The 27940-nt window shown below is 47.4% G+C and overlaps 1 protein-coding gene across 4 annotated transcripts in view; it reads left to right on the top strand.

The window, feature by feature from the left end:
* The window catches only part of ADCY8 (adenylate cyclase 8), a 217675-nt gene extending 195701 nt beyond the window's left edge, over nt 1-21974 (top strand). For all 4 annotated transcript variants that reach the window (XM_023648978.2, XM_001916500.6, XM_070221828.1 and 1 more), the window contains 4 exons: nt 10614-10760; nt 16903-16995; nt 18477-18591; nt 21399-21974. In XM_023648978.2, the coding sequence (XP_023504746.1) occupies nt 10614-10760; nt 16903-16995; nt 18477-18591; nt 21399-21886 (843 nt within the window). In that variant the 3' untranslated portion in view covers nt 21887-21974. The remainder of the gene's footprint in view (nt 1-10613; nt 10761-16902; nt 16996-18476; nt 18592-21398) is intronic.
* The last annotated feature ends 5966 nt before the right edge of the window (nt 21975-27940 follow it).

Here is a 27940-nt window from a genome sequence, read left to right as displayed (position 1 = left end):
TATACATATATATGCGCTAACGCATAGCTTCTCAACACATTGCCTAGCATGTAGTTGGTGCTCAAAAATGCCCTTTTACTTAAAACTGTTTTTCTTGTTATATTATCCCTGAAGGGTCACTCCGTGAAGTTAGTCCAGCTGCCAGTTTTCTTTCTTCATTCTCTGATCTTTGCTTAGCAGTGAGCACCTCAAAGAGACCCAGTGACCGGGCCCCTCTTACATCTCAGGCACTGTCCTGCACACAGCAGTGAATGAGAAGACAGTCATGTGCCTAGAAAACTTTACCTTCAGATGTGGGTGGGGATGGAGGGGCTCTGATCGAGGGAGGGGAACGGGAAAGGAAGCTAACATCTTTGGCCCGGCTGTTCCATGGCTGTGAATTTATTGTGTCAGCTAATCCTGCTAACGTATAGCATTTTTCCTCATTTTACAAATCAATTCACTGAGACTCAGACAGGTTCAGTAATTTGTCCAAAGTCACAAAGTTATTAGTTGGAGGCTCAGATCGATTACACAAGGGAACCCCGTGGGGGCAGCCCTGAGTGCGGAGAAGCCTGAATGAAGGGCATGCGAGGAGGAGGGCAGAGTCTGAGGCGGTACCACTCAGCCACTGGGGCTGCCTGGTTATTGGACTGAATGCATTGTTAGAAGAGATGGTTCCGGTGCTCCTCAGTACTGCATAGTATTTGTTAGCCCCTGTGGTATCTGGGAACAGGCGTGGACAACTGATGGGCCGCTGGAAGTACCTGGTGGGTCCATAAACACAACGTGCCCATTAAGAAGTGAGCCACAGATGGAAGCATATTGGAAATCGACCCAATCATGCTCTGAGAGCCTCCACTCAGTATTGACGAAGTCAGTGGGAACCCTTGGAAACTATCAGCTCATCACATCTCTTGTCCCCAAAGTTGATTTTCATGGCAGGGGAACTGCCATCTTCAAGAAGGAGAAGGCACTTCCATTTCAGCAAATGCCCCCTCTGGTCCAGGCGCTTTACATGTATTCACTGATTTAATTCGCACAGCAATCCAGAAAGGCTGATATTTTATCCCATTTCACAGATGAGATGGAGAATCTAGGAGGAAATAGATCAACTCCTCCATAGGATAGGACGTAAAAAGATCAGAGAAGGCTTCCTGGAGGAGTCCTCAATTGCACCAGGTCTGATGAATGAGGAGGTAACTATTTATTCAGCCACCTTCAGTAAAATATTATCGAGCACCTACCATGTGCCAGGTACTTGGCAGACAAGGTGAGGAGAAGCATTCCAAGCAGAGGGAACAGCTGTGCTGAAGTGCAGAGGCCAGAGGACAGTTGGTGCAAGCTGGCAGCACCGTGTGTCCAGGGCGCAGCGAAGAAGCTGGGGGTGATGGGGACCTGGCTGCAAAAGCAGGCATGGGCCAGGTCAGGAAGACACCACTGTGTCCCAGCAAACGCCGATGTGGTGACGTGGAGTCAGCCCTGAGGGGATGCCGAGTGGTGTACGGCTGGCTGGAAGGGTGGTGTCTGGCCAAGCACATGCCTTAGCTTTTGGCTGTGAAAGGGCAGCTTTGTCTGAGCAAAGCAAGCTAAACGTCTCAGGGATCTGAGTCACAACAAACATCCAACAATACTTATTGTGTTGTTGCAGACTGTGCAGTAGGCGTCACACTAGCACCATATGAGGTCCTGGGACACTCATGTGAACTAAACAGATGAGGACTTGCCATCACTCAGTTTACATTCTAATGGGAGCAGACAAATGACTATCATACAGAAACATGTGAGGACACTTTATGTGATCGGTGCTCCAGTGCGCATGCACAGATCACCTGCTAGTCAGTGACTGCTGACTGGCAGGTGTGGGCAGGGGAACAGCTCAGAGACGGCCACATCTGAGCTGTGACTGAACTATCAGAAAGACCGAGTCATGCCAAGAGAGCGGGCAGGAGGTGGGAGTGTTCAGGAAAGAGAGGAGCAGCGTAAGCAGAGGCCCCAGGGAGAAGGAGCTCGCGGTGCCCACAGAATAGGAAGAAAACAAGCATATAGGACTGTGTTAATTCTCCAAGGCTCCTGTAACCAAGTACTATGAATTAGGTTGTTTAAAGCATCAGAATGTATTCTTTCCCAGTTCTGGAGGCCACAAGTCTGAAGTCAAGGTGTAGACACAGCCGTGCTCCCTCCAGAGGCCCCAGAGGAGAAGCCCTTCTTGCCTCTTCCAGCTTCTAGTGGCCCCAGGCACTCCTTGGCTTGCGGCCACATCACTCTGGCCTCTGCCTCCATCTTCATGTGGCCTTCTCTCTCCTTATAAGGACATGTGTCCTCTTCTCTTCTTAGATTTAGGGCCCATTCTAATCTGCTGTGACCTCATCTTAATTACATCTGCAAAGACCCTATTTCCAAATAAGGGCACATTCTGAGGTTCCAGGCAAATGTGAATTTTAGGGGACACTATTCAATCCACTCCAAGGATAACGGGTAGAGTGGTGAGCGACGTGGAGGAAAACCCTGGCCAGGGCCTGGCCGTCGGGTCATATGGGCTATGGTAAGGTTTGGGTCACCCTTTTAAGTGCAATAAGAGTCTTTGGAAAGTTTTAACCATAACCTAATCTGATTGGCTGCTGGTAGAGAGTGGAGAGAAGAGTCACAAGACCAGAAGCTGCTTAGGAGACCGGAAAATAGCCCAGGTAAGGCCCTGGCGAGGAGGCCTAGGATGGTGCCAGTGGAGATGGAGAGCAGTGGATGAATTCCATGGACCTTTTGGAAGTGGAGTCAATAGGACTTGATAATGGAGTGGATGTGGGAGGTGAGAAATGAAAAAAATCAAACCCTTTGACTCACCCTCTAATCACCTAGAAAGAGGGAACTCAGGAAGGAACTGGAGGGTGCCTTTAAATGCCTGAGGGGCCGTCACGTGGGAAGGACTGGCCTTACTCTGTGAGACTCCAGAGGGCACACCTAGGGCCATGGACAGTCCACAGGGGACAAACGTGGGCTCTGTATTAGGAGGAGCCTTGTGAGGGTGGAGCCATCAGACTGCCTTCTCCCCACAATACTGTAAACAACGCAAAGGCAGGGACCACACCAACCTTGGTCACCACTGATCCTCGGGGCCTGGTGTGCCTGCCCTGTGGCCATGTTCCTTAAAGGTTTCTGGAAGAATTGGAATGGTGAGGCCCCTCGCTGAAGCATTCATTAAGGAGAGGGGAGCCCTTGACAAGGATGCTACAGAGGCAACATAAGTTGTCTGGGAGGCTGCACTAAGACAACCCTTCCGGCACTGATTTTCAAACTGAGCTGAACAGGAGATGAAAATCCCTTGGAACAAAGGTCACAAACTGGCTGACTCTGAGACAAATCTGACCAGGGAGCCAGTGGACTGGGATCATGGTTGGTTGGTTGGTTGGTTGGTTGGTTGGTTGGTTGGTTGGTTTGCTTATTTGTTTTAATTTGTGGATTTGATGCCTTTAGGCATAGAATGGGATCTCCAATGTATCCATTATATCTTGTCACTATGTTACCTTTTGGTCCCCTAAAGACATTTGGGTTTGTGACCCTTGCCTTAGGATAGAACTGAGAGAGACCTATGGGGTCCATTTCCCATCCAGGCCACTATAGAAAGGCCAATGGAAGAAAAGCCAAGAGGATGAGTAATCTGTGCTTGGATAATCAGCTTTTGATGTTCTCAGGCCCTTGAGGCTCTCTTGGATGGAGATCAAGGCACCAACCCACCCTCCTCAACAGACGGGGTTCTCTGGAATGGGGCTGAGACTTGGTTTCCTCAAGGCTCCCTAAGGTCGGGTTCTTTGTTGCAAGAGCTTCTTGATGAAGCAAGGAAAGCAGAGAGAGTATCTATGTGCATCAACCATGACCACCAGAAGGAAAGGCTGGAACACTGGAGCCCTCAGAGGGAAAACCCCGAGAGAAATGAAAGGAAAGCTGCTTTTTGATCAGGATACTGAGACAACGAGGTATTTGGGACCAGTGAGAACAAGAACATACTGACTTCATTCTGAAAGGAAGGAGACCGACCAGAGATGCCAAGACTCCAGGCAATCAACTGTGATCCAAGCCCAACTCCCACTGAGCAAAATAAACAGCAGGTTCAGACTTAATCAGATGTAGAAGACATTTTCAATAAAATGTCTTGTCATGCTTATTTGGGGTTTTATAAATATTTAAACAGTTCACACTCGACTAGGCTTAAACACAGAAAGTCTTTACATTGCCTAGAGAATTTTCACATTATGATGAAACACCATTTACTGAACACCTACTGTGTGCCAGCTACTGGGGTAGGCAATTGATGGAAATGATCTTTTCCTTCTATTCACAGTCTTCAGGGGAGAGTTCTGTCAACCCCACATTATTGATGAAGAAACCGGGGCTCAGAGAGGTCCACAACAGGCCTTGCTCTATTTAAGCAAAGCTGCCACTCAAATCTGGTCCCTCAGATTTCTTCCCTCTGTGCCACACAACCCTTATCATGCTGCCCCTGGAATTTTGGCAAGACCAGGTTGTGTGTGTGTGTATGTGTGTGTGCGTGTGTGTGTGTGTGTGATGTCTGTGTGGCAAGGCTTACACTGTGTAGGTATTTGGAAGAACTGGGATATGGATGTAAATATGGATGCATGTGTGGAAAAATTTGGTGTGTGTGTGTAGGAAAGAGATAGAGAAAAACAGTAGCATCACATGTGACAGGGTGGCAGAGGCAGGACTGCTGTGGCTGCAAGAACCCCCACTTTCATGCTGTCACTGTAAGAGGTATTTTTAGCTTCTCTTGCTACAAATCTGAACTGTGATAACAAACCTCTGAAAATCTGATCTGTGAGTCTGGGCCCCAGCTTTCACGGGGCCATAGCCATGCTCGTGAATGAGAGCAATAGGAAGTAATAATGATTATCCCCATTTCATAGATGAAGAAACTGAGGCTCAGAGAAGTAAAGGAATTTTCCCAAGGTCACAAATCCAGTGAGTAGTGAGCTCCCACTGAACCCCAGGTACAGGCGTACCTCGTTTTATTGCACTTCTCTTTATGGTGCTTCGCAGATACTGCATTTTTTACAGGACCCTCCACTAGCAAAGATTGTGACTCTCTGAAGTCTCAGATGATGGTTAGAATTTTTAACAATAAGGTATTTTTAATTAAGGTATGTACATTGATTTTTTAGACATGATGCTGTTGCACCCTTAATAGACTACAGTATAATGTAAACAGAACTTTTATATGCTCTGGGACTCAAAAATTCATGTGACTTGCTTTATTGTCACATTTGCTTTATTGTAGTAACCTGGAACCAAACCCGCAATGTCTCCAAGGTATGCCTGTATTGATAAACTCAAACCCAAATTTTGTGTTTTCTCCTCCACCTTGCCATGAGGGCGTGAGTGGGAGAGACAAGGGAGCAGTAACAAGCGATGACCCAAACCATCCAAACACAGGGCAGTGGACAGAGCCTTGTCCCCTGGAACATCCTGTCCAGGTCTTTTCTGGCTGTGTCATCCACACGAAAGTTCTAGCAGCTTCTGCTATTCCACTGGACTTTTGGCTTAGTAATGGGGCCCACCACCCTGGGCAGCGACTTTCTTGCAGATAAGGCCAGCTGGGCTGGGTCACCAGGGTCAGCAGTCTGTTGCTGAGTCCAGGAAACCTGCTCACTCATCCTGGCTTTATGAAACCTGCTGAAAGGACACGAAGGAGGGCAGCTGTCTCAGGTGTTGGACAGTCAGCACAGCACAGATTACATCTCTGCCACTAACTAGCTGTGTGACCCAGGGCAGCTTACCCAACCTCTCTGAGTCCATCTCCTCATCCAATTAATGAGGAAATAATTCTGCCCTTACTGAGTTGATGTGAGAACCAAATTGGGTAAGAAAACGTGAAGCACCTGATGGAGCCTGGTGCATGGCAGGTTCAGTACCCAAAGGCCACATGGTGTGCACGAAAGTTCAATGCCCAGGGTTCAGTTTCTCCTGGCCAGTCTCTGCCTCAGATAGCATCTGGCAGGGAGGAAGGGTGAATCTCTGCCCATCCCATTCACCCCTTCACCCTCCAAGGGGGTGCAACAGAGTCGACATCTGAACTCAAGTCACAGCTCTTTGTTTATGCACCGTGGGCACCCCCAACATCAAATCCACCGTCTGTTCAGATGGACGTACCAGAACCAGTTTGCAGTTCCAAAGACATTTATTCCTAGGCCTCATTCTGTTTATCATTGTTGTTATTGTTGTGGTTATGGTTAGTGCGATTATTATTATTCTTAGCAGCAGTAGCACGGGCTCTAGCGTCTGACTGCCTGGTATGAATCCCAGCTCTACCTCTTAGCAACTGCAGGTCTTGGGAAAATTACTTAACCTCCACATGCCTGAATTTCCCCATAGACAAAACCCGTCTCATCTGTATCTACCTCGTGGGGCTGTTGTGAGCATTAAATGAGATGATGCGTGTGCAGTGTTCTATGTCATGCCTGCCACATAGTACATGCCTGACAGATGTAGCTGACATTAGTAGCATTATCTTTATTATTTAAGCAATCAGAATATTCCAATTGTCAGCAAAGGCTGAGAACTAAACCTAAGAATAGTGTGGGAGGAGGTGGGATTCATTAGAACTCTCAAGCAGACAAATGATTGATAAGAAACCCCTGGTGACCAGCCATTTTATATCACAGAGGCATTGATATCACCAGGCGTAAGCTGAAGTGGGAGGGACGACTGAGTATTTATAGAATGGGTTTCAGAGGTCTGTGGCAGGGTTTTCTCTTTCTTCTCTATTTTAAGTGGAAAATAGAAATATAGGTGTCACGGGCTGAATTGTGTCCCCACAATTCATACATTGAGGTGCTAATCTTCAGTACCTCTGAATGTGGCTGCATTTGGATGTAGGATCTTTAAAGAGGTGATTAAGTCCAAATGAGGGCTTAGGGTGGGCCCTCAGCCACTATGACTGGTGTCTTTATGGGAAGAAGTTAGGACACAGACACACACAGAGGAAAAACTGTGTGAAGACACAGGGAGAAGATGACCAAGCCATGGAGAGCAGCCTCAGAAGACACCAACCCTGCAGACGCCTTGATCTTGGACTTGTAGCTTCCAGACTTGTGAGCAAATAGATTTCTGTTGTTTAAGTCGCCCAGTCTATGGCACTCGGTAACGGCAGCCTGAGCAGACTAACGCAATAGGTAATAGAGGACACCGACATTTGCTTCTCCAAACCACAGCCGTTTAGAGGAGGTGGTTCTGTTGGTTTGTTTGTGTAGGTCTTTGACCCCTAAAGCAGAGAGTCAGGCTCCTCCTGTGGTATCACTCCTTTGTTCAAGGCCAAGGTGAACGTCCTGCCTTAGAAAGCCACGTGCCCTTGCTCTGGTCCCCGGCTACAATCTGTCCCCCCACTGCCACCAACCCAACACAACCCAGCAAGTCACCAGCTGCCTGTGCTCTTTTGGACAAGGACTAGTGAAAGCATCCATTCAGATTCATCCACACTTAAAGCTCAAGACTGACTGATCATGAATCAGGGACGCCATCTTACTCAGACCAAGAGCGTGAAAGGCCGAGGAAGCACATTCAGGTGTGCGGACTGGGGAAGACCCTGGGGGTCCTCAAACTCTGGCTCCTCTGCTATTAGCTGTGTGATCCCAAACAATGATTTAACTCCTGCCTGTCTCATTTTCCTTATCTGTAAAGTGGGGATAATAATGGTATCTGCGTCACAGGATTATCACAAGGATTAAATCATTGAGTTCATACGAAACTGCTTTGTAAGCTTTAATGTTTCCTACGAAGGCCAAGAAGTCATTAACTCAACAGATAGTTTTGAGCATTCATCTTGTACTGGACCCTGTATAGGGCAGCATTATATTGCAGGCTTCCAGAAAATACTAATTGGATGATGATTGGAATGCACTAAGATGAATGGCATGGGGTCCCTGCCATCCCAGAGTCCACATGTAAAGGAAGAGATGGACACGAAGGCAATAATGCAGGCTGCCAGGGCCATAGTAGAGGGTTGCTCAGGGTGCTGCCACAGCACTGAGCTCAGCCTCCTAACCTCTGTGAGTCTAGGGGGGCTTATGGAAGACATGGTATCCAACAGGTTAGTGAAGGCAGAAGACAGGAGTTAGCCTAGTTGGGGAGGCTGCGTGCAGGGAAGAAAGGGTATGACCCATCAAGGGACAGACAGTAAGAACAAAAGCATTCAAGTTTGAAACAGAAGACTGTGTGTGTCTTTGCTTGGCTTCTTCCAGAAGCAGACCTTGAGACAAGGATTCGAGTGCAAGTAATTTGCTTGGAGGTGGTCCCAGGAAACATGGGTAGGCAGGAGAGTAGGAAGAAGGCAGAGAAAGGAAGGTACCCAATAAATGATGCCTTATTAGACTAGTTACCTCTCTGGGCCACTGGACCTTAATCCCACTGGGAATTCAGGGTAATGGTGTAGAAAGCATACTTCGAAGTTATCTGGCCCAAGAGATGAAGGAGCTGGGGATTATACACCAATTCCCACCAGTCATTGGTTAAGAGCAGCCCTCAAGGGCATTAATTTCCCAGAGCTTTCAGCCTGCTGCTCACATGGGCAGAGTGCGCTCTAGTGGCCAGAGGAAAACTCCATGCAGCTGGATCTTGGGTGAGAGAATTCACGCCGGCAGGACACCTACAGACAGCATCCACTACAATGTGTACAGAGAAGTATGAATGCTTTGGTGTTTCTGGAACACAAGGTCCAACACAGGGAATTGCAGGCAATGAGGCTGAAGAGATATGTGGAGACAAGGGCATAAATAGAGGAATATATGTCTTGCTCCTATGTTTGAGCTTTACTCTGAGGGCAATGGGGGGCCACTGGAGGGTTTCAAGAATGAGAGAGGCATGGTCATATTGTGTCTTTAAAAGTTCACTCTGGAGCCAGTCCTGATGGCCTAGTGGTTAAAGTTTGGCGCTCTCACCACTTTGGCGGCCCAGGGTTCATTTCCCAGTCATGGAACCACACTACCCGTCTGTCAGTTGCCATGCTGTGGCAGTGGCTCACATAGAAGAACTAGATGGACTTACAGCTAGGATATATACCTATGCACTGGGGCTATGGAGAGAAAAAAAAATGAACTGAATTGATAAGGAACCTTAAAAAAAATTTTCGCTGCGGCTGCCATGTGGAATGTGCCTTTGGATGGAACAAGACTGGAGTCAGGGAACCAAGAGGAGGTCCTCATTAGTGGCCAAGCAGGAAAATGAGAAAGGCCTGATAAGTCACAATGGCAGGAGGGTTGGAGACAAAAGGAAACCCAGCAGGACCTGGAAGCTTATTGAATCTGGACTTGATGGGGAAGAAAGAGTCAAGGATGACTCTGAGGGTCTCTAACTTTGATGACCTGGCAACACTGGTGCCACCAACTGAGTCAGAGAGTGAAGGAGTAGGTACAGGCTTAGATGCAGAGAAGATGCACTGAGGTGCAGCATTTATAATTTGAGGAGTATGAGGGCAACCCAGCATGAGACACAGAAGTGTAAAGGCCAAGGAGAACTGATGTGGAGACAGGAATTTAGAGACTGTCACATACGAGTGTTGGTGAAAGGCTGACAGCAAAAGAAATGACCCAGGTAAGTATATGAATTTTGAACGATGCGGTGGGTCAAGGACAGAACCTTGGCAATCGCCAACATTTAAGGTGAAAGATAAGCCAAAAAAGGGATCCTTGAAGAGACCAGGCACAGGGAAGACAAATGTGGTGAAGCATAGAAGGTCAGGAGACTCATGGTCTCGGGAGTGCTCACTACCTCCATCTGCAGAGGTGTCCAGGAAGATAGGAACTGATGTTTGAGTAGGGATTTTTCCACTTTAGCTGGCAGTCTGACCTATTCCCGAGCCACTTCATCTCAGCCTGAGGTATGAATGAGCGTTGAAAGAGTGGGAACAGGCAGTGGAGAAAGCTAGTTTAAGAAGTTTGGAGGAAGATGAAGAGAGACTGGTTGGTAAGTCACAAGCATCTTCAGGATCCAGGACATGTTGTACTTTTTCTCAATGGAGACACTTAGGGAAGGGGGTGGGGGTGGAGGAGGGGGAGGAGAGGAGAAAGCAACCAAGAAAAGGAGCACAATGGGAAGAAATTGCTGGAAAAGTTCGAAGGAGGTCAAGAGATGAGGTAGAAGTGTTGACCTTCAGCAGAAGGAAAAATGAATCATCTGGAGTTGAAGCAAAAGAGATAAAAATAAGTAAAAACGCAGATAAGTGTATGAGTATTGGAACAGAGGTGGGTCACTGCCAGGAGCCCCAGTCTTCTCAAGGAGGTAGGAGACAAGATCATCTACTGAGAGGAATCAAGTGAAGGGTGAAGTTAAGGAGAGTGGTGAGGGTTTGGACTAGCCACTCAGGAGAACAGAATAGGAAGCTGACCAAGGACAAAATGGCGGACAGTCAGAACTCTGGGCCCAGCTGAGGCTGGAGGCCGTGAATTTTCAACGGTCCCAGTCCACACGGTGATGGTGCTGTGGTTACAGTGTTGACGTGTCTGAGCCCCCATTCTCTGTCCTCTGTGGGCATCTGGGCATGTCTGCAGATGCATGTACACACAGGTAGCATCATTGCAGGACCTCACCTCTGATAACTGTTTCTGGCTGTCTCTCCGTGACTTTCCACCCAGGAGCTGTATTCTCAATCCTATGATGCCGTTGGGGTGATGTTCGCCTCCATCCCAGGGTTTGCAGACTTTTACTCTCAGACCGAAATGAATAACCAAGGAGTGGAATGCCTGCGCCTCCTGAATGAGATCATTGCTGACTTTGATGAGGTAAATCGAAGCCTTAGGAATTTGTGATCATAAATGGGCATCATTGTTGTCACAGCATTATGTTGTTATTATAGCAATGACCATTTTTTGCGCTTACAGAATTTGAGACTGCATTATAAATACAAACATGTATTCTCTAATTTAATTACCACAATTATCCCATGAAATAAATGCTTTTGTTCCTCCATTTAGGGGATCAAGAACATCAGCCTCAGAGAGGCTAGGTAATTTAACCCAATGTCACACGACTAACAAACGGCAAAAGCAGGACTTGACCAGAGGCCGCTGCTCCTCAGGCACTGGCATCACAGAGACTGGCCACTGATGGGGACATTTCTCCATCTGCGCAAAGTGCCAAAGATAAAGCCATCAATTAGCATATGGTCAGCGACCTAAACACGAGTATAAACATACTCCAGATAGTACTTTCTTCTTCCAGGCTCCATGAGTCTAAAGAACACATAATGTGGGAGAAAAAATACTCATGCTGGACTTCACTTACATGAATAGACTTGGCAGGAGTGGGCCTTCTCTTCCTCATTGCCCACCTTGAAGTAGGACACCAGTGTCCATCACTTGCCTAAGCCTGAGCTGAGAAGTAAGTGATTAATTAAGGAAATGCTAGGGAAGAAGCCAAACCAAGACGTGGGTTCAGCTGAAGTCTAGCCTCAGCCTGTTTCCCCCTGGGGAGCTCAGGAGATTGGTCCCATGGAGTGGTCTCACATTGAGGCAAGGGGGCCAGGTTTCTGTACATCTGTATTAGTCAGCCTTTGGCTGTGGGCTTCCCCGCTGGAGGTGCATGACCTCCCAGGCATTTCCAGCAAGGCGGGGGGGCTCCAGTTGGCCCAGGGCCGTTCTCCAAAAAGAGTACAGCAATGCATCGTCAGCAGCTGGCCCTCATGGCATTCCTGAGGACGGCCCCATAAAGGAGATCTAGGTGGGACACCAATAGCATTTACTACATCGCGCTGAACAACGTCCTCTCCCTCAATCCCCATGTTCCATCTGGCTACTGGGTCCTGCGGATTCCTTCTTAATGGCTCTCCGATCTGCCCCTTTGTCCCCATCTGCGCTGCCATTGTCTTGCTTTAGGCTGTATTATGTCTCACCTGGAAGACTGCAGTCACCTCCCAGCTGCTCTCCCTCCTGCATCTCACCCTCAGCAGCCACCAAAAGCAGGAAGAGTTGGTCACATCCTTTTGAAACCTAAAACCCAGTGGTGGCTCCCTTTTGCCAACTCCTCATAAGGTCACCAGAGGCTTTGCACTTACTGTCCCTGTACCCTCTGCAGACTTCCCTCCCACTGCATGCCACCTGACCCGCTGTCCAGCACCATCCTGCTACTTACAAGCCATCATGCCTACCTGGCTATTTCACATGCTGCTCCTTCTGCCCAGAAATTATGCCATCCTCACCGTACCTCATCCTCTCTCCCTTGACTCCACAGCCAGCGGAAAACCTAATACTTATTTAACAGTCAGTTCAAACATCATCTCTACTTGTGAAGCCTCTTCTAATCCCCCTCTACCCAGGTAAATGTTGTCCTTTTTTGATGAATAACTCATACTCGAAAAAACCTTCGACCACAGAGCGTGAAGCTCTTCAGTGCGCAGATCTGCCTCCCCTACTGGCACTCGGTTCAGGGCCAGAGACCCATCTTATTAATAGAAGTGTTTAGCACAGTTGCGACAAATGTAAAGCATTTTCAATACATAACATTTAGTTGCTATTTATCCCTCACACCAAACCCACAAGATAGGAATTATTAGCCTTCGTTTTATAAATAAGCAAATCTGAGGCTCAGAGACACCAAGAGTGCCCAGGCTTTGCCACCACTAAGTGGCACCGCCAAGATTTGAACCCAGGTCTGACATACTGTTTGGTTTTTAATCATGGTGTTGCCCTGTTTGTCACTTAGCTGGCATTTCATGGTGCTGGTTTTGAGGTCGTAAACTCAGTGATGGCCGTTTCAGTTGTCCTAGGGATGGGGGTGAAGGTCAAGATCAATAAGACAATCACTTGCTGCCTGCCATGGCTTCACAGTCCAGGGAGAGACAGGGTGACTATGAGTCACTTCTACACACAGAGTCGGTGGTAAGTGGCCTCGTACAGAGGGCCTTGCGCTGTGGGGAGTGGAGGGTGATTCTGTGGTAATGGTACCTTCATTCCTGCTCTCTGTGCTAGGCCAAAAGCTCATGAAGATAGAAGTTATACTCTTACATATCCTGTTACATCCCCAGGGCCTAGCACTATGCTTACTAAGTATTTACTAAAGGAATTATATAATCAATTAATTAATTAATTGCTGGGGGCAAATAATAAGCTGGCAAATGGTAAGGTGAAGATGGTTTAGTGCAATCCAAACGTAGTTTCAGATAAAAATAACTATTAAAAATAATCTGCCTGAAGGTTGAGATACAAGGCTTTGCTTTATTTTAAACTCTAGAGCATTCCTTCTCCCAGAAGTGCGCACTAACATGTTTTTTAATTGCAATAAATAAATCGGAACTAAATTTGCATCTCAGTGCCCCATATTGTAGACACCCCCGTCTTCTGAAAACAGACAGCACCCCTAGTGGTGTAGATGGGTGTTTACAGAGGGAAGTCAGAGAGGTGGGAGAGATTTGGTCCAAGAGGATGGATTTTAGACCAGAAGGAGGAGGAGGAGATGGAGAGGAGGTGAAAGATGAGAGAGAGGGGAAGGAGGAAGGAAAGAGAGGAAGTAGAAGAGAAGGGGCAGAGCAGGAAGAAGGAGGAAGAGGCTGTAGTCAACAGGGAGAAAAGAACATTCCCTGGCTTGCCAACCCCAAGCACTGTCAGCTTTCCCACTCGGGTCCATGGGTCACCCAGACATGCCTTCTTTCTTTGGGTCAAGAGAGACCCTCTGGATTCTGCCTTGGCTAAGCTCCAGCCGGATGCTCTGGAGCTCACGTTAGTAGCCATGCTGCTCTTTTTGCTGGTAATAATTACCATGGGAACCTGAGAGCACGTGAAATTCATTCTTGGCTCAGAGGAAGGCTGAACATTGCACGGAGCACAGGCTCCAAGATGGGGTTTGCAATAACCCCATGCTGGAGCTCCTTGCCCCACAGCCTCTGCCCAGGCGAAGGCTGAGGAGTCAGCTCACATCTCAGTGCTCCATGCAGACCAGTGAGTTAATAAGGGGGCTGACTAGGAAGCACGTTATGCCTCAGACGGTTTTCGCTATGTAGTAGATAAACTCGCTGCATGGATATTAAATGAAATAACGAAGCTTCTTGCTGCCTCCAAATCGACTTCTGAAGAAGAGGCAGCTCTGCCTGGGCCTGAAATCGGCCCTGGGCCAAATTGTTCCAAGGAAGAGAGAGGAAGGAAGAGTTCTTCCCAACCTGCGGGAAGCTGGGAAAATGCAGCGTAAGGAGGCAGAGGGAGGGAGGCAGGCAACGGAAGGCATGCCAAGATCTCTGAGCTAAAACACTAACAGCCAAGGGCTGCTAAGAGACCAAACCTGCTTACTGGTGTCTGAGGGCAAATGTCAGACACGCTCCCAGGCTGAGGACGTGCAGACAGCTCCAGCCCCTTTCTGCACTGGGTGCAGCTTGTGGAATCTCATCCAGGGCAGCTCAAGACACAAAAATAATGAACAATGGCTACCTCGGCCGCAAATCAGTCTAAACACACACTCATACACACACAAACAGCAAATCACAAACGCACCTACCTGTGTTTCCCAGAAGAGTTTCTCTCCAGCTGGAATTTTCCAAGTTCTGTTAGCTCCTGATTAATTTTGAGAGGATGCCTGTAGCAAGTTGTATAGAAAATCCACCTCGTCCTCTTGGTCTGGCCCATCTGTCTGCCCAGCGCCGGGATGGCATGAGCCCCCGAGGAGAGTACAATCTTAAAGGGAGGCAGAGAGTTGGAGAAACAGAAGTTACACCCAAAACCTGCCAACATAGGCAAATAAAAGTCTAAAATTTAGACTCGGGAGCCAGAGAGGTTTAAGTTTGGAACCTAGTGCCTCCACTCAGGGCTGGCTTCATGGAGGTGTGACCTGTGCAGTGGGGGGAGTGAGACAGAGTCAGAATCTGGATACCTTTGAAGTGGAACTAAGCATCTTCTGACAGATTAGATGTGGGTCATGAGGTTTTTATCTAGAACAACTGGGAAGATGGAGACACCATTAAACAAGCCAGCAGTGGGTAGAGAGGACCAAGGACGTAGCTTTGGGAATGGCAGATTGGGGATGCCTATCAGACCTGTAATGGGGATGTTGCTTAGCGATTGTATAGCGAGTCTGAAGGTCAAGGGAGGACACACACATTGCAGAGTCTTCAGCAAAGAGATTACGTTGAAAGCTATGAGCCATGATGAGATGTAAGAGAGTGAGTTTAGGTGGATCCTGAGCCCTGGGGCCACCTACATTGTGAGATAAGGAAGATAAAAAGAAACTAGCAAAGGAGGCTGGTGAAGAGTTGTCGGTGAAGTGGAGGTAAAGCCATAAGTAAGCAGAAACAAGTGGGGAAAAGATGTCACAATCAACTGGGCGCAGTCAACTGCGTCAAATGCTGCCAATGGGCCAAGTAAGGTGAGGCCTGAGGACTGGCCAGTGGATAGGAATGGGGAGGTCATTCTGGACGAGAGTGATCTCAACGGCATAGGGGGCTGGGGGGAAACTGGTCTGCAGTGGGTTTAGAAAAGAATGGGGAAGAAGAAATCGGAGGCAGTGAGTAGAGACAACTCTTTGAGAAGTTTTATAGCAAAAGGAAGGAGATAAGTGGAAAGAAAAGTGGTGTCTACAAAGACTTTGTTAAGATGGAAAAATAACAGCAGGCCTCTTCTTAATTCTTTGAACCTGGCATACATCCTCCCCAACCTGGGGGCTTCATTCCTGCTGTCCCCTCTATGTGGATGCGCCTCCGAATCTTTCCATGCCGCCAGCTTCCCAACACACAAAGCTCATACACCCACTGCTAGAAAACCTCTCCTCACTCTAGAACTGAAGTTAGAAATCACTGGCTCAGGGAAGATTTCCCACATCCTCCAGATTTTATCAAAATGGTCCATTCTCTTCATTCCCACATCGTGTATGTTTCCATCATAAACTTTACTGAAATTGAACTAGAGTGTGTTTTCTGTGGTTATTTATTTAACATCTGACCCCCCTACCTGGGCTGTTAGCTTCAGGATGCTGGGAACTCACGTGCCTTGTTCATCAGACATTGTAGAAGCTCCATGAGTCACTGCTGTATTAGCCTCTTACTGCTGCCATAACAAATTTAGTAGCTTGAAAACAGATATTTATATCTTGATAAACAGAAATTTATTATCTTAGAGTTTGGAGGTCAGAAGTCCAAAATGGATCTCACCAGGCTAAATCAATGTGTCAGCAGGGCTGTGTTCCTTCTGGAGGGTCTAGGGAGAATCCGTTTCTTTGCTTTTTCCAGCTTCTAGTAGCCACCTGCATTCCTTGGCTTGTGGCCCCTTCCTCTGCCTTTAAAGTCAGCAATCGCATCACTGTGACCTCTGCTTCTGTCACCACATCTCCTTCTTTGTCTCCTGCCTCCTTCTTTTACTTAGAAGGACCATTGTGATTACATTGAGCCCACCCAGATAATCCAGGAAATATCCCCATCTCAAGATCATTAACTTAACCTGCAGAGTCCTTTTTGCTATGTAAGGTAACATATTCACAGGTCCCAAGGATTAGGACACGGGCATCTTTTGGGGAGGACTGGGGAGAACACTGTTCTGCTTCCCACAGTTTAGACAAAGGTTTCTCTTTCTTAGCATTAAAATCCAAACCGCAGGAAAGGTTGAAGGAAATGTCAAGGATGGTACCCATTCTTCCATTCAATCATTCATTCATCCCTACTGTGTGCTAGGCTCTGTCTAGGTGTTGAGTAGTAAACACAACAGGCAAAAATGCCTGCCGACAGGAAATTTACCTTCCAGTGGGAAAGATGACAATAAACAAGCACAATTGGGGTAAGTGCTAAGGAGAGAAGATAAAACAGGGAAGGGAGATAAGAAAAGTAGCTACCTCAAGAATGCTAAACCAGTCAGAGGGAGATCCTCAGTGTGAGCCAGGGGCCTGTTTTGGGGCCCCCCAGCCTGCTGGAAGAATAAACACCAAGACTAACACCACTGCCTGGATCTGTTTCAGCTGCTCGGCGAAGACCGGTTTCAAGACATTGAAAAAATTAAGACCATTGGCAGCACCTACATGGCTGTGTCAGGCTTGTCACCTGAAAAACAGGTAAAGGAACTCTTTGGACTCAGCCACAACCCAAGGCAGGGGCCTTACTATTGTCATGGAGCTGAAGAAGGTGAGGCCAGCATCACCAGGCAGCTTGGGGACCGGGAGGGAGGTAATCTGATGAACAGGATATTCTAGTTGTGGGATGCACATTTGCCCCCAAGGTAAGTAGAGTCTACTGGATGAAACAATCCTTCCTTATGATTGGGAAACCTCTAGGCTTCATTCTGAAGCTCCCTGTTCACTTGATGAACAAAATCATGGTCCAGAAACACTCTGATTATGATTTAGCTGCGGATGTCGCTAAACGCCTGATACTCACTTGTTTTCTTAGTCTTGCTTTTGTTTTCTCCTCCAAAAGTAGTATGTAATAATAGCAACAGCTCCTGCTCTTTGGGGTGTTGACTCTATGCCAGGCACTAGTGTTAAGTGGGAACACTAGCATCTACCTTCCAGAGTTACTGGATGAATTACCTAAGATAACGTCATGTTCCCCACTCAAAGCCTTGTACCTACTAGGCCTTCAGTTAATGCCACATGGAGATGAGTCTAAGTTCCTGGAGAGAAGGAATCCTCATCCTTCTTCTCATCCTTCCTTCACTTTCTTTCCAGTTAAAACGCCAAGAATATTCCAAGAGTAACTACCTGGGAAGAAACCCATACTAGGAATTGGCTACATGTGCATGGCACTCTACAACAGGGGCCCACAAAGACAACCTGCAGGCCAAATCTGGCCCACCACCTGTTTTTGTAAATAAAATTTTATTGGCACACAGCCATACTCATTCATTTATATTTTGTCTGTGGCTCCTTTCAAGCTAAAATGGCACTGTTGAGTACTCATGACAAGGTCATATGGCCCACAAAGTCTAAAATATTTGCTCTCTGGCCTTTCACTGAAACTGTTTGCAAACTTCTGCTCTCTAGGGGCACAGAGTTCTTTCACATGCACAGTCTTATTCAATCCCAGTGAGGTAGGCAGGGCAAGTATGCTTACTTCCATTTTATAGATGAGGAAACTGCGGTTCAGAGAGGAACAGAGGCTTACTCTGCACTTCCCTTGGGAGTTTTGTGAGCAACTGTCTATGTGAAACATCCCTTAAACAGATACTCTGGGTACTTCAAAGGAAGCAGACATGGTTCCTCGATTGGAAACACTGAACATATGAATAGGAGCGCACACACAAACACACACACATACCAGTGAGCACACTCAAGAATTCGTGATGTATCAACCTGAATAGACAGGTGTAGGTTTGGGGAAAGGAAGAGGATGAGCCACACATATTATACTCATTTAAGCAAATCTCCTGTTGTCCCTTGTTTCTGAGACACTCATGACTTGAGTGTGCAGAGGCTCACACAGCTGGTTATTTCTGTCTGCGGGACGTGTGGGCGGGGTTAGGACATAGAGCCACTTCTGCTGCGGAAATGCTCCTGTTGGCGACGTGGACTCAATTCTGCTCTCACCTTCACTCCAGCACTGTGAAGACAAGTGGGGCCATCTGTGTGCTCTGGCTGACTTCTCCCTCGCCCTGACCGAAAGCATACAGGAGATCAACAAGCATTCCTTCAACAACTTTGAACTCCGGATTGGTGAGTAGTAGCTGGAAGTGTGGCAAGTGGGGGCCCGCAGAGCTGGCTGGCCTTGCTCCGTCAGGCCCTCCCAGGCCCAGGGCATCAAGCCAGGGAAGCTTTTTCCTGCAAAATGCAGCAGGCTTAGTGTGACCTTGCCAAGGACAGGAACAGGGTCAGCTCAGGCCTCTCTGGCTTCCTCTCACTCAAGAGGCTGGAAGCAATGCAAGGATACTGGCCTGTGCATGAAAATACAAAGCAAATACATAGCTACCTCTCTTCCAACCTACTTCTCCAGCATCGGGCCCACGCAAGGCCCTGCTTAGAGAGGTAGCCGGCTAATCAATTTCTTTCTGACTTCTGTGTCACCCATGCTGGCCCTCCATGTATTGCTCTCCGGTTCTTCTGGAAAACGCCTTAAAGCAAAAGCAGGATTCGACTCCTGAGGATGTCAGATCCTGTGTTGAGCGGGGACAGGCGGAGCGCCTAGTGGCTCTTCACTGGGCCACACCGCTCGCCCTTCCTTTGAGCTTAGAGACACCGTTGTGCGAGCAACAACACACCAGCAGTCACAGCAATGTGAATAATAATGGTCTAATCCTTTACAATTTGCATAACTTGCCCATTTCTTCAGCATCTCTGCTGAGCCTTGAGGGCCTCCTAAAGCACAGTGCTGAAGCCCCTGCCCAGCCCTCATTCCCATTTTATAGATGGGAAATCTCAGGCCCGGAGAAGGGTGTAACTAGCTGGCAGCGGGTCCAGGCTTTTCTGACCGAGACCAATGACCTCCGGCTGCCAGGGCAGGACAGGACAACTTCTGCTGCAGTCCTTGTACTTTAGATCTCCTCTGGAGGGCATGTCATTTTCCTTTATTTAGTTCTCCCTTAGCAGCTTTCAAGAAAAAGGGGTCGAGCAATACCAATTTCTGACTTGTCAGATCTAAGGAGTGCCGTAGCCTTTGTTCACCGGAATAAAAGAGGTGATATGTTGTGTTTGTGATCTATGGATGCGATGCATGCTCAGGGCTTGTCCCCACATCTTCGTGGACGCTACGTGGCCTTTCTGAAATCATTGACCACAGACTGAACCAGGAGTAAAAGGGAGAAGCTTCACCCTGAACAAAGGGGTATTTGCTGTAAATTCAGGAAACGTCACTGAGGTCAGGACCAATGCTTGGTGTGATATATTATACGGCTGGCACAGTTCAGAGGTTAGAAAATTATTTTCCCAGCTGCACTGGGCATCTCATTTGGGTTTTGAGTCTGCTGTAACCACTCCATGCCTTTGTCATTTAAGCCTCTGAATGTCACTTTCCTTATGCGTAAACGGGCATTGTCAGTACCTCCCTGCCCACCTTACTGTAGTAACGTGAGACGCAAATGGCATAATGGCGATAAACGTGTTCTGCAGCTTGAAGTGACTGCATGCTTTCTGCAAGGTCCGTTTCTCAAATTTCACAGTCAATTATATCTCGGATATGTATGTGTGTGTGTGTGTGTGTGTGTCTGTGTGTGTGTGTGTGTGTCTTGCTCTGCTCTCTCCCTAGAATGATCTAACCCAGGTATCTGCGTGGCTCATATCATCACTTTTTTCAGATCTCTGCTCCGAAAGGCCCTTCCTCACCGCCCTACTCCAGAATGCTCCCCTCCCATATTTCTCTCTCCCTTTAACCTGATTGATTTTCCTTTATAGCCTTATTATTCACTGATATTATATTGCATTTTCTAGTATTTTCTATCTCTCCACAGTAGAAGGTAAGCCCCATGAGGGCCGGAGCTCTGTCTGTTTCCTTTCCCCTCGTATCCCCACTGCCTGGAACAGTGCCTGCTGCACAGCCAGTGTTTAGTCAATGTTTGTAGAATGAATGAGAAGTTCTTAGTCTATTAGGAGACATCCAGGCCCACTATCATGTTTAGTGAAATGCTGTCATTCCTAGAAGAGACGTCTATGCTTCCTAAAGGAAGAGGCATTAAAACTATCTTAAAAAGCATTTGCCAAATAAACTGTGGCATTGGGAGGAAATAACAGACCAAGCAGGGAGAAAGGCAGGGAGGAAGGCATAAAGGTGGGAAATGACTGACAGGTTAGGGGAACTCTGGCAGGTCAGTATGGACCCAGCTCAGAGGTAAGGGAGAATGTGGTGATGAATGAGGCCGGTAAGTTAGGCGAGAGCCCGATCGGAGGAGCCCTCGATGGTGATTCTAGGCAGGATGGGCTGTATCCCATAGGCAAAAGGAGCTGTGGCAGGTGTTGAAGTGGGTTGACCAGATGTGCGTTTCAGAAAGGCCCTCCTGCTCCAGCAGCAGCCTGGAGGATGGTCTGCAGAAGGAGAAATGGGGAGACAGGGAGGCCCGTTAGGAGGCAGCCACCATGGACCGAGGGAATGATGCTCAAGACCTGGACTAAAACAGAGAAGGAAAAAGTCTTGCCAAGCTCGCAGAGCACCATAACAGCAGAGGCAGGAGAGGATCCCAGGGCCCTGACTCCTGATCCACTGCTCTGTCCATCCCATGGGCTAAGTCAGCATCCATGTGAGAAGAAGAATAATTTTCTCTCAAGCACTCACAGGTACCATGCCAAAGGCTTTACTTACATTCTCATTTCATGCTTCTTTTATTATTTCCGCTTCACAGATGGGAAAAGTAAGGTCTGCATAGGTTAAGTTACTGACCCAGGTCACACATCTAATAAGTGACAGAAGCTGGATCTGGACCCTGCAACTTATCCACAGAGATCACCCCCTTCATGATCACTATCCCAGGCAGGGGGGCAGCCGCCTCAGTGAGTCCCTCTTCTCTCATCTCTTGCTCCTTTGGTTTCACTCACAGGCATCAGCCACGGCTCAGTGGTAGCTGGTGTAATTGGCGCTAAGAAACCTCAGTATGACATTTGGGGCAAAACCGTGAACCTGGCAAGTCGAATGGACAGCACGGGGGTCAGCGGCAGGATCCAAGTCCCAGAGGAGACCTATCTCATCCTGAAGGACCAGGGCTTTGCCTTTGACTACCGAGGGGAGATCTACGTGAAAGGTATCAGCGAACAGGAGGGAAAGATCAAAACGTACTTTCTCCTGGGAAGAGTCCAGCCCAACCCGTTCATCTTGCCCCCGAGAAGAATGCCCGGGCAGTACTCCTTGGCCGCGGTCGTCCTGGGCCTCGTCCAGTCCCTCAACAGGCAAAGGCAGAAGCAGCTACTCAACGAGAACAACAACACGGGCATCATCAAGGGCCATTACAACCGGCGGACTTTGTTGACACCCAGTGGGCCAGAGCCTGGAACCCAAGCCGAAGGCACCGACAAGTCCGATTTGCCATAAAAGCATTTTCTTTGTGTTTCTTTTTTTGTATTTCTTTTATATATAAAATAAATATACTAATAAAAAGGTTTAATTTTTTTTAGAACAAGGTTGGTTTCATTGGTCTTTGGATGCACTAGATTGAAGACGAGATTTAGACACGATTTGAGTTTCTCTTCGGTCACAAACATTTATTGATCATCTCTTAGGTACAAGGTTCATTGGGAAGCAAAGATAAATAAGACCTAGTCCCTGCCCTTGAGAGGCTCACAACTGAGTGTGAAAGAGGGACACGTAAACAGAGACTCAATACAATGGAATAATCAATAACAACTGACATTTACTGAGCGCTTGCCATATGCCAGGCCCAACATCAAACTCTTTACATAATGGCCTCATGTAATACTCACAATCCTTGTACATTCATTCAACCAGTGTGTGTGGAGCACCTGCAATGTGCCGGGGCTTTCCTAGGCTCCAGAGTAATCCTGGCAAAAGTCTTCCCCTCACAGAGCCAACCTTCGGGGTGGGGATAATAGATAATATTCCTATAAACCAAGACATAAACAATCTACTTTCAGACAGGGGTAGATGCATTAAAGAAAATTAAGTAGGACACTTGCGATAAGGGATTGGAGGTCAAGGATGCTGATCTAACTGGAGTCATCAGGGAAGGCTTCTTTGAGGACATAGTGTCAAAGATTAGCCTTAAATGATGAGGAAGAGGCAACCCAGAGGACCTGGGAGAAAAGTGGCTCAACCAGAAGGAACGGCAGGTGCAAAAGCCCTGGAGGGGGATCAAGCCCACTTGATCTGATGGAGGAACAGTTAGAAAGTCACTGGGTGGGTAAGCTGTTATAGGCAGGTACAAGGTGTCCTGGGAAGACTGCATTCTAGGCTCTTCTCTCATGACCAAAAAGACTACCAGGGGAGTTTCATGCAGAGGAGAAAGTTCAGAAAATTAAAGGATTTTCCCAAGATCGTACAGTTAGTTGTGGAACTAGGATCAGAACTGCACTGGTCAATAAAAGCTGACTGCTATAACAAACAACTCACTCTTGGTGGCTAAAAACACAGTAAGAGATTTCTCTCCCATTCACGTAGTATTGGATGTGTGGCAGCGGGCCTTCCAGGCAATGATTTTGAGACTTAGCCTCCTTCCACTTAGGACTTGGAGCCCTCTGCATGGTCTTCCATATCCATCCAGCTGAAGAGAAGAGAGGGACAGGAAGGAGGATCACTGAGGTCTTGGGCCCCAGGCCTGGAAGTCACATGCATTGTTGTTCCATCATCAGCCCGAACTCAGTCCCTGGCCCCACCTCACTGCAGGGGAAATTAGGGAATAGATTCTTCCTGTGTCCACTACTAAGAGGGAAAGAAATGTAATAGGAACTATTGCCTCTTCTGTAGAATCGACATCTATCTAAGCCCACAACCCATGTCTGCAGACACTAAGCTATTCTGGTAAGTTCCGTGTTGGAGGAACACGCAAGGTATAAGAAATGGAAGGAGAAGTATGAAACTCCAATCATTCTCTAAATTCTTGACTCTTAACAGCAACTCATTTAAAAGAAGTTTAGGGGATGGCCTGGTGGCATAGTAGTTAAGTTCACATGCTCCACTTCAGTGGCCTGGGGTTCATGGGTTCGGATCCCGGGTACAGACCTACACACTGCTCATCAAGCTATGCTGTGGCGGCATCCCACATACAAAATGGAGGAAGATTGGCACAGATGTTAGCTCAGGGCCAATCTTCCCCACCAAAAATTAAATAAAGAAATAAATAAAATAAGTTTAGCTCCAGGTAGTGAATCTACAGTAAATACACTCTCAAGGAAATACCTACCTGAGGTACCTCACGTGAGACCCCGGGGGTAGAAGAGAAACTATGGTCTCCAGAGAAACACAAAGCACAGAGAGGGAATTGAGGTTTGGGTGGACCTTGAACTTTGAGCCATGTTTGGAATGCCTTTTGCTCTCGGAAACTATGCAGACATCAGAGATATACCTGAAGTCCCAATAAATGCGAAGAGGGTATCACGTGAAAGCTTCTGTAAACCGTAAAACCCTCTACCAACGCCAGAGGGTATTAGCATCTTCACAGACTCAGAGAAAGCCTCAGGGTTTATCTAGTCCAACCTGCTGAGGACCTCCAAACAAGGTAAAGCTCAGTGCATGCTGAGACTTGGAACCCCAGGACAGAGGTGGCAAGCTGAGTTCAGGTGGGTCGAGAACTCAGCAAACATCACGACGAAAAGGCTGGCCTCAGTAAGACAGTCAGGCTGTGAAAGCACGGTATCAAAAAGACAGAGAGACTTGATGTGGGCCACCAAGCTGTGGTTTAATCCAGAGCGAGGGCCCATCTGGAATCTACAGGCAGTATTCAGCAGAGACTCCAGTAAGCAGAGAAGTCATGGTGAGCTGGATCCAGGCACAAGGAGACAGGCTACCAGGGACAGACATTGTCCCTAAACTCTGAGCTAGGACTCAAGACAAAGTCCCTGGACTAGAAGTGGAATGTGGTCCAAGGCAGGATAACTGGGCAAAATTAAGATAAGAGGTATCGGGCCTAACCTGGGTCTGTGGATGCTGCCAGTTTTGGGGCGAAGGTAAGACTGCCACTGAGAAGCTTCACCCAGAACCCATCTCTGACTCAGTGATGTCCAGCCTCGAGGTAGGATGGATGAAAGTGATGGTCACCCCATCCTGAGTCTGGAAGGTGTTGCTTCATTCAGGATCCATCACACAGAGGAGCAAGGGGGCAAGATGGTGCCAAGAATCTCCATTGGATCACCAAGAACCCCACCAAGTGGGCGTCTGGCCTCTGCTCCAATACACCAAGCCCCAAAGCACTGAGTCTCTGCTCTCTAGGCCAGCCCATTTCGTGGCACCAGTGGGCTGCAGTCTTTCCATAAGAAAGATAAAAGGGCAAGAGATAGAAACTAACCTGTAATTGATGAGCTAAGATGCACCCTTTTTCTCTGGCCTGCAAGATGGGAGGGGCCAGGGAAGGACACGAGTCTTCCTGAAACTAGAGAAATGTTTTCTGTTTACCTACTCTTTGGTCTTTTCAGGTCATTTATTCAAAGAACTTCAATTATCAAGTGATTTTTAGGAATTGGGTCTAACTCAGAAACAAACCTGGCAGAATATTACAGCCAGGGGTTCCAACCTCATCTTTTCCCCTCTGAACTCTGCTTGTGAGATTTTACATTTGATCTTAGAAATGTCAAATATAAACTCCAGCAGTTTATATAGAAACACAGAAGAGGGGCTGTGAAATACGAAAAGAAGGGGCTGGCTTAGTCTACAGATGTTTAGGCCTGATAGAAATGTTTTCTCAAGGGCTCGGTACTCTTGACTTAATGTTGACATCTTCCAGGTGCTGATCCAGGTCACCCCCTGGTTTATCAGCTTGGGTGTAGTTAACGCACGATTTCTCATGGGACAAGCACCACCCCTCTTAGAGAATAGGCAAGGGTGTCTACAGCGTTCGTCCACAAGCTGAGTTTGAGGAGTTGCTGCCTCCCAATCTGCCATCCCATCAAGTCAGGAGAAACATCTCGAGTTCAGAAACCCCCCACACCACCTCTACTGCTTCCTTCCTTCCTCAGGGACCATGTGAGTGTAGCCGCTCCCAATTGGAAGTTAGGACTATGTCTTCATCTCCATTTTACAGATAAGGGAACTGAGGCACAGAGAGCTTGAGCAGCTCGCCCTGGTAAGGTCTTACTTACAGCAAAGAGTGGCTCTGGGATTCAAACCCAGGTGGTCTGGTTGGAGAGTCCTGCCTTCAGCACCACTGCCTAGCCCTGGGATGGGTGAATAGTATTTACTAAATGAAAGTTGAAAGTCTGAGCAGAACCCCCTCCAGCAGGCTGCAGGCTGTGTAAATGGCTGTACAACCTAAGAACTCTGGAACAGCAGCCACGGGACAGCCTGGGACCGCCGGCCCTGGTCCCAATCAGCCTCACCCTCTTCCCCCAGTGGGGTCAAACAACTGTCATCATTCCTTGTGTGTTGTGATATGGAAAAGGTTTGGAAACCTTGGGCTGAGAGTTAAGAGGGCAGCTTCTCAAGGCAGTTTGAATGCTGTCTCTACCCCTTATCTGCTGTTTGATGTTGGGCAAGTGGCATACACTGTGCACCTCAGATTCTTCACCGGCCACATGGGGATAATAAAAGAAGCCATGGTGGTGTGGAATTCTGAAGTTTTCCGATTTGAGAAATATGTTAAGAATACCATATACGGGGGAACATCCCCAAAGGAGTCTGAAGCAGTGCTCAATAATTAAACTCGTTAATAATGTTGTAACAATATATGAATATTCACACGAAAGTAGCACAACTCAACTCTATAAATAGGGCACATCTGGGGTCATAGTTTACCCCCAAATTAGATATAAAACAAACTTCAGCTTTTAGAGCATTCTGGAATTTGGAGTGTAGACACAAGATTGTCAACCCACAACACCTCTCAAGGCCGCTGGAAGATGAAGGCAACAGCGTCCGATCACTGAGCAGCTGGCCCTCTGCTGCGCTCCAACGTTGCTTGTTGTTATTATTAAACACAGCGATTTTATCGAAATAGTGGACATTTGCAATTTTCTTTGTCTTTAAATCTTGTTTACTTATCTATATTTGCAAAATTTTCTTTAATTTGTGTGTGTTCCTTTAATAATGAAAAAATGATAATGAAGCAAAAGTAAAGCACGTTGGTCTACTTAAAGGGCTGGGCAAGACTTCACTGGCCCTTGGAGGTTCAACCCCGAGTCAGGGGGTCTGGACCGCTCCCCGGATGGAGGCTGGCTAGATTCTGTGCATGGAGCTCCCCCTATGGGTAGAATTTTCCCTGGGCTACAATGACACTGCTGACCCAGATTTCAAGGCTGCCCGTTTGGACACAGTTCAAGAAGGGGTGTTGGAAACTCATTTCCTTCCCTGACATTTCTATTCCAGACCCCGGGCTTTTCTGACACTCTGGCTCCTGTGCCAACCAGCATTTCCAAGTGAGAATGTTGCTCTCGGGATAGCTGTCGGATCCAAACAACTGAACCCAATATTTTATTGATGAGTTACCAGGGGGCAAGGTGCCCTGCAGAATAACACTCTGTGCCTGTTTGAATTATTAATTGTGTATCAGCCACACACTTCCAGCCATTGTCCTGTCCCCCGCCCCCCGCCCTGAGAAGACAATATGGCCATTCTTTGGGTGAGCATTCAAACACTGAGTCAGCTCTGTGCACCTGTCTTTACCTTTTATAAAACAGACAGCGTGACTCAAACGCAATCAGTTTCCATTTGCAAGCGATCATTTCAAACATCATCTTTTCACAATATACTTCCCTTATCTTGACATTATTGTAATGATAATGGTAATGAGAACTAACGTTGTCAGAGTGCTTTACACTTTGAAAAGTCCATTTCCAGATATGATTTCAACTGATCTTTATAACAACTCTCAGGGTGAGATGTTTCCAGGAAACCAAAGCTCATAAAAATTAATAAAAAAAAATTTTTTTAACTCTACCTAAAAATATAGCGTTAAAGCTGAAAAGAGCTTAAAGATCATGTGTGGCCCAAAGTCTTGATTTTACATATGAGAAAACTGAAGGCCAAATTGGAGGAACCATTTGGCCAAGATTCAGCAACCAGATGTAGGATTTGAGCCAGACGCAGAGAAACTGATTCCTTATCGTATCCCCTTTTGACTCCATATGGGCACTGTGACCTCTATTCCTTCACTCACTCTCGACAAGACCCCTCTTTAACCAGGAGGTCACTTGGTCCTCCCTGTCCCATATGCCTCAGCGAGATTGGCTCGAATCCCCTTGGAAGCCCCATGATGCCTGCCAACCCCCGGGTCCCTCATCATAACGCTGCTTCCAGTTTCCGCTTCTTCCCATCCCATCTCTGCTCCACTCTGCTGGGACCCAACACAAAATTCAGTCCCTTCTCAATTCATATACACACACACTCATACTCCCACACCCACACATACACACAACTTGCACAAAGCATTCCTGCATACAGTAGGCTTTACTGAAAATTCAGGGAGAGGAGCTGGAGGAGTGG

Source organism: Equus caballus, chromosome 9, assembly GCF_041296265.1.
Source record: "Equus caballus isolate H_3958 breed thoroughbred chromosome 9, TB-T2T, whole genome shotgun sequence".
Taxonomy (NCBI): Eukaryota; Metazoa; Chordata; class Mammalia; order Perissodactyla; family Equidae; genus Equus; species Equus caballus.
Note: the sequence above shows the minus strand (reverse complement) of the source record. Positions and strands in the feature narration are given on the sequence as shown.